General features: G+C 33.5%; 2 protein-coding genes across 6 annotated transcripts in view; one reads left to right on the forward strand and one right to left on the reverse strand.

Annotated features, from left to right (window-relative positions):
• Positions 1–4,570: 4,570 nt before the first annotated feature.
• Positions 4,571–8,419, reverse strand: LOC105324284 (zinc finger protein 595). The gene is made up of 2 exons (XM_011423341.4): positions 8,352–8,419; positions 4,571–7,966 (listed from the first exon to the last, which is right to left on the reverse strand). The coding sequence occupies exon 2, from the start codon at positions 7,946–7,948 to the stop codon at positions 6,035–6,037; it is 1,914 nt and encodes a 637-aa protein (XP_011421643.3). The 5' UTR covers positions 7,949–7,966; positions 8,352–8,419; the 3' UTR covers positions 4,571–6,034.
• Positions 8,420–8,586: 167 nt separating this feature from the next.
• Positions 8,587–13,262, forward strand: part of LOC105324283 (general transcription factor 3C polypeptide 2) — a 36,959-nt gene continuing 32,283 nt past the window's right edge. For 3 of the 5 annotated variants that reach the window (XR_010714075.1, XM_011423340.4, XM_034475635.2), the window contains exons 1-6: positions 8,587–8,728; positions 9,043–9,254; positions 9,650–10,236; positions 10,563–10,670; positions 12,199–12,348; positions 12,869–13,077. Coding sequence is in view for 4 of the 5 variants with exons in the window: in XM_011423340.4 (XP_011421642.3) it covers positions 9,050–9,254; positions 9,650–10,236; positions 10,563–10,670; positions 12,199–12,348; positions 12,869–13,077 (1,259 nt within the window). In the remaining variant the exon portion in view is untranslated. Of the gene's footprint in view, positions 8,729–9,042; positions 9,255–9,631; positions 10,237–10,562; positions 10,671–12,198; positions 12,349–12,868; positions 13,078–13,262 lie in introns of those variants that run through there. The other 2 variants (XM_020065520.3, XM_066084896.1) reach the window with 2 other exon arrangements.

A 13,262-nucleotide genomic window follows, 5' to 3' on the forward strand; every position in this document is an offset into this window, starting at 1 on the left:
ACGTAGGCCCGTCTATTTCATTGCCGGTGTAATGAAGAATAATGACCCCCGTAGAATAATGACCGGGGGTCATTTTTCGACGTAGAATAATGACCCCCCTAGCTGAAGAATAATTGGATTTTTCTGAAGAAAAAAGACCCAGGGGTTATTTTTCTTCATGTTCAACATGAAGAAAAATGACCCCCATAGAAAAATGACCCCCCCCCCCGTAAACATGAATAGAAATTGGTTACACCGTATCCAAGATATGACGTTGAAATTTACTTAATTTTTTGCACTCTGTTCAACTGATTTTGAAGTTATAAACACCGAATTTGTAAATAAATCGCTTTATATAGTTTTTCATATCCGTAGCAGGCACACAAAAAACACTCATATATTGCCACAAATTGATTGTTAACAGTTACGTCACTTCTCTCATCGACATACGTGAATGACGCAAATAAAGACAGATCCATACACAATGAGGATATTGTGTGATAATTAACGAACAATAATCATGAAAGAATAATTGTTGTAATCATATAAGCAATATTCACTGGTGAATGAATTGTCAATCTTAGAATGATACATGTATATATCTTTATGGAAAAAGACTAAGGGGACAAATATCGTTCGATTATAATAAGTAAAGATTTTTTCTAAAAGCTTTGATAAGAGGTTAGGGTCCATGATAGGGGTTTATACCCCCCTTGATTTTGATCACACGATCTTTATTGTATCCAAAGTTACCAATGCTCATACAAACTATTGATGCATTAATCATCTTGATATTAACTAAACTTACTAAAGTATGCCGACGATAAAGTAAAATATATTTTCTGTACGAGTACTTTCAATACTTTGACGATTTTCCTTATTTGCTGTTAACCTCTACTGGCGTAATGGCTGCTGTCAGTGCCTACTAACTTCAGCTTGGTTATAATGCCTACCAGTGGATTCAACTTTTCATAATTTTAGTTTCATCATTAATTCCGCGTGATGCACTTGCATACCCAGCAGTTTGTTATAGTGGAAATTCTAAATGCAAGTATAATTCATGAACAATAGGAAGAATATAAAAGATGCGACGGCGAAGATGCAAAGACGAAAGTGCCAAGTTGCGAAGGCGAAGAAGTGATACTACTATCGCTTCTTTGCCTTTGCAACTTCGCACTCTCGCCTTCGAATCTTCGCGCTTTCGCCTTTTTAGCTCACCGAGACGAAGTCAAGGGGAGCTTATGCTATACCCCCGGCGTTGACGTCCGGAGCTGGTTAAAGTTTTATATATATATTATCATATTACATATTTATTTTTGTATCATATGATACAATATGTATAATATAATTGTATTATATAATATTTTATTTTATCCCATGATATTGTTTCATTTGATATGATACAATGTTGTATCAAATTATATTGTATCATATAATACAATATCATATTATTTATCAAATATGATACAATAGCATACAATACAATATCATACTATATTATACAATATAATAACACATGTTTCAATGTTATGATGTATTATTGCAATATGATAGTGTTTCATATAATACTATATTGTATTGTGTTTTATGATATTGTATTATTTGATCAAATACAATAATGTATAACACAATACAATGTCATATCATACGTTACAATATCATATCTCACAATTTTTTTACGGTATTTTATGGTATTATATGATAAATATTGAAAGTATGATAGGATGCAATTTTTAATTTTATATTACTGTATTGATTAACATATGATGATATGATTATCATACAGTTTTTTAACAGATGATATGCGATAATGTGTCAAAACAGAATCCATGAATATCCAAGATCATAAAGGATGGTTTTCATATAATATGATAAAGGTGGTCTCATAAAGGTGATGCCTCATAAAGGTGATGCCTCGTCGCGGTGAGCCTTGTAATCTGTGATTACCTATATTCTATCGTTGCGGAGCTCTCTACCGTTTAAGGGTTCCGAGGCATATTTTGGAAATTTTGTTTTTATAAAATTAATAAAATTAAATTATTCAGAGGGATAGGGTCCGGACACCCTCTCCCCTTTTACTGCATGAAATTATTAACATTGAATTTTCCCGGGGGACGGACCCCCTCTCCCCCCTCTAGATCCATGCATGAGCAAGGAGTGTCGCATAATGAAATTAGAATGTTACTGTGTTTGGTCCACGGTAAACAGACGGCTGGTAAGTGATAGGAGTCTGGAAGTGCACACATGTATTTACACATTATGGTGGACATTAAATTTTGTGTGGAGTATATAATGATTAGGCATAGCCAGCACTGGTAAACATATATGTCACATGTACACATTGAAATATTTATAAACATTCATAGTAAGCGCGATGGCCTAGCGCATGCGTAACAATAATAGCCTGGATTAATCGAAAAACCTTGGCGAGTACGGTGCCTGCATTAAATTCTATGTAATCGACCGAGACTTGCTGAATGCAAAAAGGCGAAGGCGAAAGTGCGAAGATGCGAATGCCAGAGTGCGAAGTTGGGAAGGAGCGATAGTAGTATCGCTCCTTCGCCTTCGCACTTTAGGCATCACATCTTCGCGCTTCGTCGTCGCATCATCGCACTTTTGCTCCTTCGCCTTCGCACTATCGCCTTTGCAACTTCGCATCTTCGCCCTATATTAAGGTCGGAGTGGCCCTATCGGAACACCATATACTTAGATATATGTAAATGTAATTGTTAAAGGGGCACGATTTTGGTCAAATTCTATTTTTCTGTTTACATTATTTACAATGCTTAAGGAAAGCATTTCTACTGATCAAATGATTTGAGGTCAGTTGTAAAGTTAAAAGCAAGATACAGGGCTCACAATTCTTTGTCATGTAAACAAGGTTCGTGCCCTGTTGTTGTTTACATAAGTTCAATATACCAGTAAAACATCTTTTTCAAGCTGATTTGTCTATCTTCTTATTCATTTTAAGCATAAATAAACAGTTCCTTACGTTTAACGCATTCATTAGGTCTAAAATTAGAATTTTCACTTCAACATTCAAGATGTAACGAATGACACTCAAATGTTGGTTGCCTATTAAAAATACCTTACTAAAGCATTGTGAACATTAAGATCGGAAAAATTTTTTTTGACTAAAATCGTGACCATACCCCGATGCAATACGTCAATGTCTTGTTATAACGGAAGGATTTTAATTTTCTAAGCTATACCCCTTCTTTCACTTTAAGTTTATTTGAATATGAATTATAATTTCCGTTACTTTCTGTAAACTGCAGCAGTAAAAATTACAATAGTGTAAAGACTATTTCACAAATAATAAAAAATATACTGAAAAACTTTAATCTACAAGGGTCTCATTATTCTACAGGGGTCAATTTTCTTCATGTGGAGTGTGCTCATTTTTATGAAAATGACACTTATTCTTCAGGCAAAGGAGTCATTTTTCTACGTAGAATAATGACCGGGGGGTCATTTTTCTGCGTAGAATAATGACCGGGGGGTCATTATTCTACGTCAAAAAATGACCCCCGGTCATTATTCTACGGGGGTCATTATTCTTCATTACACCGGCCACTCAGCCTGGCTCTTTGAAATCAACAAGATTTGTCTGGCTTTTGAGCTAAGACTACGCAATCGGTGCATATTTCGCTTGAAATCGTATCATTTTAACTAAATAGATAGCTACGTCCAACCGAAAGTCCAAAGTCTTGTTAAAATGGTTCTATATAGGCGTCTGTTGGGTCACTAAAAAAATAGCTGATCAACAATATCGTCTCGTGTATCAAATTCAATAAAACACCGAGGGTGTTGAAAAATAAGAGTTTGATATTTGTGGAGGAAGTTAATCGTACTAACAATCGTGGTAAAGGCATCTAAACCGTGTTATCTCTTTTAAAAGGGAACTGTTCATTTAAAACTGATCTGTAAATCTAGATCATTTGGGTTTTCCACATTTTATGGAGAAACAATTGCAATGTTTCAAGTTAGTCCACGAAACATGCCAAAATATATATTAGACCTCAAAAAGAAAATCTATTTTGTTCCAAAATAAAAATGGTCTATAAATACGATGAGAGAGTCCGTTATAAGAAAAAAGGATCAGGATAGTTGGCTTGCAATGGTTAAAGAGTTTTGAATTAAATAATTTCTTTACTTTTCTTTTTAAATACGTATTTTAAGAAGAGAGAATTATTACAGAAAAAACTCCCACAAAATGTGCATTCATTAATAATCCATTCATTTATCTACAGATTATACTATTGAAGAAAATATTTTCCAAAGTAAAACAAATTTCTTGAACTATTTCTTTATGACAAAGCCAGTTTTATCCTCCTCCGAACCCCCCCTCTCCTCAGTAGTCTTACGCGGATGGAGAACAAGGACCCTCTGAAGTGGGTCCATAGTCTTCGATTAATATGCCCATGCAATTGTTTATGTCTATTGAGCCCTGACATTGCTCTGCTGTAGGTTATTCAATAATGAATAGAAGAAGTACATGAAAATATATGATTTACGAAATTTCCATATGTATTAATTCAAAACAATCAAGTAATGTTTTTCGAAACAAAATTATTTAAAACAGAAGGCATTAGTTTATAATTGCTTTATTATCATATAAACAAAAGGAAATTAATTGAAGATTACACATCCATGGGTAACTATATTTTAAGTATGTAAAATTATCCAAAAAAAAGTTAATAAGTAATGAAATATTTACATAATTCATTTTTTTTGTCCATGTTATCATCCAATGTTATGTAGAGTATATATACCCTTTAATTGAACTATCATTTTTCTCCCATTCAGCCACAACCTGTGCCAGCCGAGCATCACATAATTTCTGCACATATGAACACCAAACGTTCACAGATATATCTATTGTACCATCACATATTGTAGTCAATGTAGGATTGCTTTCTTGACATTTATCAGATAAAATGTTCCTTTCCTACATCAAGTTGTGCTGTACATAATATCAAATACATTTACTGTGGTGTCTTTGATTTCTAAACACAATTTGTAACAAAAGTCATGTCTTTGATGCTTCCAATGAACAACATGGTGACAAAATCAAACCTGAACCTCTGACAGTTGGTTACTGATAGTCCAAGCAGTGGTATCATTTTTAGAGTGGGGTAATATACTGGTTTAATTGATGACTAAACAAGCAGTTTAAAAAAAAGTAATTTCATACATTTTAATCACACCAATGATGCACTCAAGGACTTTTGCTGCATAAAAATAAAACAAAAGCATGATCAGTTTCTCAATGTTTCACATTATTTCCCAGGGATGCTCTTATGATAGAAGTTGTTACTCAAAATAACGTCTTCAATATTTCTTTAAAGATAACAAGCTAAGCAATGACAAATGAGAAAAATGTTTGAAAAATGAAAAATAAACACTTTGATACACTATTTGTTAATTTTTCATTTGTCAAACATTTTTCATGTGTACATGAAAGCTGTGAACAATAAAAATGTTTTATCCAATTCCAGTTAGTATTTGTTTAATTGTATAAAATTGCATGTACATTTATATTTGCATGTACTTGAACTAGCGGACAAAATCAGGTGCAAAAAAGCTACTACAATATAATTACCGTACATGTTCTAATTTATCTACATGATCAAGTGTGTTTATAGTACTGTACATGTATAAAGCGGTAACTTTAATTTGTAGATAAAGTAGTTCACTAATTTTGTGAAAAATATTACATGCAGCTCTGCTATATTATTCAAATTCTACATCTAAATCTGTGAACTTTTAAATAATGACAATACATGTAAAAGAAGTAGAACTGTACAAAGAAAAAGTTTTCAAAATTCACATTTTTCTCATAGAATAAACATCTTAAAAAAGCATGTTTGCATAAAGAGGCTTTATACAAGCAAACATCCAATTCCAAATGACATCTTCCCAAGTTGACAGTAATGACCAGTTAAAATCTAAGCTATTTAATATTGTACGCATATACACACATGGAGAAAAGCTGGTGGCATCTCGTATTTAAAGCATGAACTGTATGAAAATGAAGAGATTCTTGAAACAACTAGGAATGTTGATCATCTACAGATTCCAAGCTAGGTAGAGAATTTTCCTGACCATCAACAAATAACCGAATGCATTTTATGCTATCACCCTGGGGGGAGTTTTGATCAATTCCATTTTCGGTGGTGCCTTTTTGAACCAGTATATCACTTTCTTCCTCCATATCATTTGCATCATTTTCTTCTTTAATATGATGTGCATTTACCAGGAAAGCACTTTCAGTTTTGTCTTCATAACAGTACTCAATGCCAGCATTCTTCTCTTCTTTATTAATGTTTGGTGTTCCAGTGGGGATTACTGCTTCAGAAGTCTGTAATCTTGCTTTTTCTGGCAGACTTGCAGATATCTTATCAGAAAATTTGACTGTTTCTGCATCCTTTATATTTTTTATCACAGTACTTGAAGTTGCATAAACAAATTTGACCATTTCAGCAGCCTTTGGTATTTTTGACAAATGGCTGGCAGCAGATGAATCAGCAGAAAGTTTTACAATCTCTGTATCCTCTGAATTTTCAGGCAAGTGACCTATACCAGTAGCTGTTTCGGAAGCAAGGTGGGTCGTCTCACTCATCTGTGCATCTTCTGTATTTTCTTGCACATGGTAGGTTGACGTTTCAGCACAAAACTTAGCTGCAATTTCTATGGACTTTTGTTCAATATCAGCACATTCATTTGAACTTGTGTTTTCTTCCACAGTTTGCATTTCTGAGTCATTACTTTCTGCTACTTGCTCAAGAAGGTCTTGATCAACAGATTTTCTAATAGGTCCACCATTATCCTTTCCTTTCCAAAACAAAATGGTGATGACATTTTCTTTGCATTGCTCTTTACCATCTTCCTTTGGTTTAGTCACTAATGTTTCTTTCTTCTTTTCATCGACGGCATGGTTGTCATTCAAACTGGATGATGCAGATTTATGGCATTTTTTCATATGCATTTTCAAGTTAGAATTGCTACTGTAAAATTTATCACAGATCTCACATTGAAAAGTGTTCCCTGTGGTGTGCTGAGACAAATGCATCTTGTAATAGGCCTCAGTTTTAAACTGCTTCTCACATATCAAACACTGGAAGAACAGTTTTGTATGAGTCCGTAAATGCATCTTCAACTGATCCCTTCTAACAAAAGTCCAGTCACAAATGTTACACTTGAAGCATCTGTCTCCTTTGTGAATTAGAAGATGTTTTCGATAGTTTGACTTGTTACGAAATCTCTTACCACACTCTTCACATTCAAATGGTTCAACTTCGAGATGGTTGGCCATGTGAATCCCCAGATGTGCTTTTGTTTTGAACTGTTTCCCGCACTGCTCACAAGGGAAAGGTCTTTCCAATTGGTGTGATCTTCTGTGTGCGTTCAAATTTGATGACAGGCGCAAAATTTTTCCACATATTTCACACTGACTTTTATATAATGAACGTGCTTTTGAGACTACTCCATGGGTAATCAAATGTCTTTGCATATTACTCTTTGTTCGGAACTTCTTTGGGCAGTGAGGGCAATTGTGGGGGGTTTCACCTGTGTGCATAAGGTAGTGCTCTTTAAGTACACTCTCATACCTAAAGAGCTTGCCACACTCTTTACATTTATGAGTTTTCTCTTTGTGAGACCTCTGATGTTCTTTAAAAGACTTAATGTTCTTTAAAATTGAAGGACAAAGATCACAAAGATAAGGACCATTATGGTCTCCATCTTGCCGATCTGGTTTTGTATCATGGCTCTCAACAGGTTTTTTCATCTTGTTACTTTTCTTGCTTTTTCTGGTAGACTTTTGTTTTGGTTTCTGATCTTCTTTTACAGTGATATCTGCTGAAGATGCCTCAGTTACTCCATCAGAATTGTCAGGAATTTCAGCATTGTCCACATTTCCAGACTGTGGTCTACGAACAGGTTTCCTTTTTGTTTTTCTCACCATTTTCCTTGTTTTAAAGTCCTAAAATAAATGCAAATATATGGATTATTTTGTTATCAATATTTTAAAAAGAAGTATTATGACAATGTCACAGTTTATACTGAAACTTTATTTGGAATCTCATTACTTTTCATGACTTCAAATCAAACATAATTAATATTCATGCTGATGATGTCCTCATAATGGTATGATATTAACTTTCTCGTGAACATTAACTCTATGATTTTTCCAACTGATCTATTGGCAAAGCCATTGATGAACATTTATAAACGAACAAGTTTTTGAATGTAAGCACTTTTATGGTAACTTGGCTTATGGATTATAACAGATGAAGTATATTTTGTTCTGTATAGTCTGATATTAATATAACAAGGGGATTCATTTGCCACCATAGAAAATAACAAACCTTTCAAGGCTTTTGAGTGAAATGTGAAAAGCAGATCAAGCAGGAAATCGAATTGCAGATGTAAAATTATACTTTTTCGAAAAGACGCAATATTCCCGGATTTATATCTAATTCATTTGAAAAAATAATATATATAGGATGATGAAAAATTTCATACTTTTGAACCACCTTATGGGTTTTAATATCACAATTAAAAAAACCATATTTGGCATTAAAGACCATTTAACAGTTTTTGCTAAGATTTGGAAGTAGATTTCTATCACTTCAACAATTTGATTTTCTTTTTACTTTTTTTTTTTTTTTACACTTGTTCGAATTTTCTCCGCGCGAAACCCATGCAGTGATACACGTCCAGTAAACTTGAGTTGATAAGCAAGGTAAATGATGTTTATGTCAGTTATAAACCATTTATACCCGAAGGTGCAAAGATGTTATTTTTTTTCGCTGATACAGAAATGAATAGGGTCGTATTAAAAACAAACAAAACAATTTCAACAAAGACATAAATAACGTATTTATGTCTCTGCTTCAATCAAGCTCGAAAGACTATGGCGGTGCAAATCGAAAGAGTTGTTCAATGTTGAAGATATTGATGGAGACTGTTAACGTTAAACACATGTCGCACATTGCAATGCTTGAATATGAACATAAACAGTTTTATACATTTATTAATTATTTACATGTTCCTCAGCTGATTAATGGATGCTATGGAAGAAAAAAGTTTGTCGGCAAAGAAAAGAGAGAGAATTAAAGAAGAAGACGCAGAGCAAAACCTGATGGAGGAATCTGTACAGGAAGATGAAATTGAGAGCACTCCTTTAGCATTCTCCACACCAGTCACAGGGAAGCGAAGAGGAAGGCCATCCAAAACTGCTACCAGTGTAAAGACGCCAGATGTCAAGAGTATGCATGTTCAGTTTTATTTCCAATATCTAAGATATGTATTGTTGTGGAAAGTATGATAAAAAATGTAAAGTTTATTTGATATGGCTTCAAGAGTTAAAGTTGAGTGTGTTAAATTATCAGATTCATCAGAATTTTCTGAAATTTGAACCATGGTATCGCCATATGAATTTTTGGGATACAGATCCAATGTATCAAAATGATCAAAACAATATCCTTGAAATGCAATCCTTCAGTCAGTGATTTTGTTGGGTTTTTTTTTTTTTATTTGGAGAAATATATATATATATATAGTAAAGCTATATGATGTGCTTATTGTACAAAATATGTGAAATAGATTTTCTCCATATAGTATTAAATGTTTTGATGAATTTCAGAATGATTATTTTAACTAGGCTATCCTAAAAGAAACAGAAGAGCCCCAATCAAGTTTGAAGAGAATGAAGAGAGAGACGAAGAGTGTAGTTTTACAATGGACACATCTCATACAGCCTCCATAGCAAGTGAAACATCTCTAAATATTACGAAGAACTCCACAAATGATGGAGAACAGCTAGAACAAGTTCCAAAGTCAGGGCGCAAAAGAGGTAGAGCCAAAAAAAGCTTAGAAGACTCTGTTGAAGAAGTTCCCACTCCAAAGAGAAAAAGGGGAAAATGTGCAGCAACTGAAGAAGTAGGAGTTGATTCAGTGTCTGATAAAAAAGACTCAAAAGCTAGAAGAGGGAAACAAAAGTCAAAGAAAGACAATGATGAAAGTGATGATTCTGCAGTTGAGGATGATACAGGTGGGAGTAAAACAGGGAGAAAATCACGGTTGCAAAATGTTTCTAGGCGGGTAATATCAGCCTCCAAAAATACAAGTACCAGCAGCAAAGGTTCTCGTAAAGTACAAGAGACATCACAGATTTTATCCTCAGACGATGAGTTTGTAGACGATAGTGATAAGGATGTAACTCCTGCAAGAAAAGGAAGGAAATCAAAGGTATATTTCATTATGCTTGGGAATTCCTGGAAATGATACATTGTGGGGCTTTCAAATAATAAAGTTTTGCAATTTTTATACACAATTAATTTTTCTACCTTGTTTCACATGAATTCTAAATTTCATTTACATGTAGTAAGCAGTTTAAAGCTATCTAACCATCTGATGTTAAAAGACAAATTAGATTGACATATATAAAATTTTGAATGAGAGTAAAAATAAATTATTTTATGAATGATTGTTTAATTTTCCAAACTACTAACAGTTTAATACTGACTTTGTTTCTTTCATTACTTGCATATACATACCAAGGCTTTTTTTTTCAGAAGACAGAGCTAGATGCAGAAGGAGAAGCAACTTGCCTTCGTTGTCAAGAAAAATTGCCAAACCTGATCAGTTTGAAAAACCATTTGATGAGGAAACACTCTGCTATTGTAAGTGTGGTATATCTAGAACTTCGAAGGTTTTTACATGCAATAATACCTACAATGGTGTTACTGATCATTCATGTCATAATTAAATAATTTCTTTTGATATTCTTTAGCTACTCATTGCTAAAATAATGGGAATTTTAAAGAAAAAGATCTTAGATGAAACCTTCAAAATTGATTTGAATTCAGAAAAAAAAGTGATATAAAACTTACAGAAGTTCTTAAAGCACAATATTTGTTTGCATAATTATTATTTTTTTTATATGAGTTATAAATGGCAAAACATTTTATTCCATTTGTGATGAAATATTTATGAAGTGTTCATGATAGTGAAATAAATAACTGTTCTAGACTTGCTAATTATACCTCTGCTCCAAAGGAGAAGGGAGTATACTGTTTTACCCTTGTGTGTCTGTCTGTCTGTCCTGTCTGTCTGTCCATCCGTTACAAAAATTTGTCGCATTTTTCTCAGCAACTATTTATCACAGATGCTTGAAATTTGAACACACTATTGTTAAGGCATGCTATATTGTGGGTTATATTTTTGTACCAATCAGAAGTCAAATTCCTGTTAATTACGACTTTGTTTATTTTTAGCCTAAATTTACCAACAAATTTTCGTCAAAGATTTCTCAGCAACTATTTATCACAGATGCTTGAAATGTTAACACACTATTTGTTTAGACATGCCATATCATGGGATATATTTTTATACCAGTCAGATCCAACTTCCTGTTAATTTACGACTTTGTTTATTTTTAGCCGAAATTTACAAACAAATTTTCGTCAAAGATTTCTCAGCAACTATTTATCGCAGATGCTTGAAATTTAAACACACTATTTGTTTAGGCATGCCAAATCGTGGGTTATTTTTTTGTACCAATCAATTGTCAACTTTCTGTTAATTTACGACTTTGAATTTTTTAGCCAAAATTTATAAACAAATTTTCGTCAAAAATATCTCAGCAGCTATTGATTGCAGATGCTTGAAATGTTAACACAGTATTTGTTTAGGCATGCCATATTGTAGGATGTATTTTTGTACCAATTGGATGCAACTTCCTGTTAATTTAAGACTTTGTTTATTTTAAGCCCTTAATTTACAAACCAATTTTTGTCAAAGATTTCTCAGCAACTATTTATCGCAGATGCTTGAAATGTTAACACACTATTGGTTTAGGCATGCCATATTGTGGGATGTATTTTTGTACCAATCCTACGTCAACTCTCTGTTAAATGTCGACTTTGTTTATTTTTAGCCTAAATTTAGAAACAAATTTTCGTCAAAGATTTCTAAGCAACTATTTATAGCAGATGCTTGAAATTTAAAAACACTATTTGTTTAGGCATGCCATATTGTGGGATATATTTTTGTACCAATCCGATACCAACTCTCTGTTAAATGTCGACTTTGCTTATTCACATCAGAACTGGGGTATCACTAGTGAGCATTGGCTCACAGATATCTTGTTTTTTTTTTCCTTTTCCAATCTAGCAAAGTTATAAAGTAGGTACATTCCTATACTTTCAGTACAGTGCCAAATGTCCAGAGGGAAAAGATGATAGAACTGCTGTAAAGCAAATTCTGAAGATCCGTAAAGTTCTATATTGTCCTAAGTGTGACAAAGAGCTGCGAAACATTCAGTATTATTACAAGCATTATGAGTGGTGCGGAAGAGAGGTAGGGTAACGTAGGCCATCTCATAAAGTTTAAGGTGACTGTTGATATATATGTGTTCCGTTCCATCACTTGTTAGACTGTTCTGTTGAATGGGGTCATTAAATGACAGTCATGTAACAGTATCAAGCTTGAATCCTTTGGCTCTTCATAATCTGTAGACGCCTTATTTTATTCTCTTGTGATGATCATTTGCACATGGATTAAATAGGGCAAAATTAATCAAATATGTGATTCTGTGTGTAATAATGTGTGATTTTATTTCAAGAGTTATTTCTCTTTTAACCAAAGGTTTTGACAGATAAAAACTCATAAGTTTTCCTTATTGTAAATCATTAAAATTAGTCAATGTTGTAGTGTTTAGTCAATTTCAGAAGAGCTAGAGAATTTTTTTTTGGAAGGGGGGAGGCTTGTTTGATAAATGATATTATATATTTATCAAGGAAAAAGACTTAACTATTATTGGGTAAAGGAAGATTGGAAATAACTGATCAAAGATAAACTTGAAAATCTTTTTTTCCAGAGTGAGACTTACACTTGCACTGTGTGTAGTAGGGAGTGCATGAAGATGCACGAGGTCGAGCACTATCGTAACCACAAACTTCAGGAGAAGAAAAAGAAGGAGAAGGAGGAATTACGTGAGCGGCAGGAGTTAGAGAAGAAGAAACAGGAAGAAGAAAATAAAGCAGAAGTCGGGACACCAGGCCGGCGAGTTAGGAAGGCTGCCAAAAAGTAAGAGAAAACATCTGTACCATTTGTTTGATATTTCTATCCATTTAGATGGAGAAAAAATTGAGTTACTGTAAACATGGAAGGTTTAGAGAGGAGTTAATGTACAATGAATAAGGGGATAAAGTACTTGCATAAAAATATACTGTTGTTCAGACAGAGCTACAGATTTTTGGTAGAGATATCAT

The sequence above is a fragment of the Magallana gigas genome, chromosome 5 (genome assembly GCF_963853765.1).
Source record: "Magallana gigas chromosome 5, xbMagGiga1.1, whole genome shotgun sequence".
In the NCBI taxonomy this organism is placed as follows: Eukaryota; Metazoa; Mollusca; class Bivalvia; order Ostreida; family Ostreidae; genus Magallana; species Magallana gigas.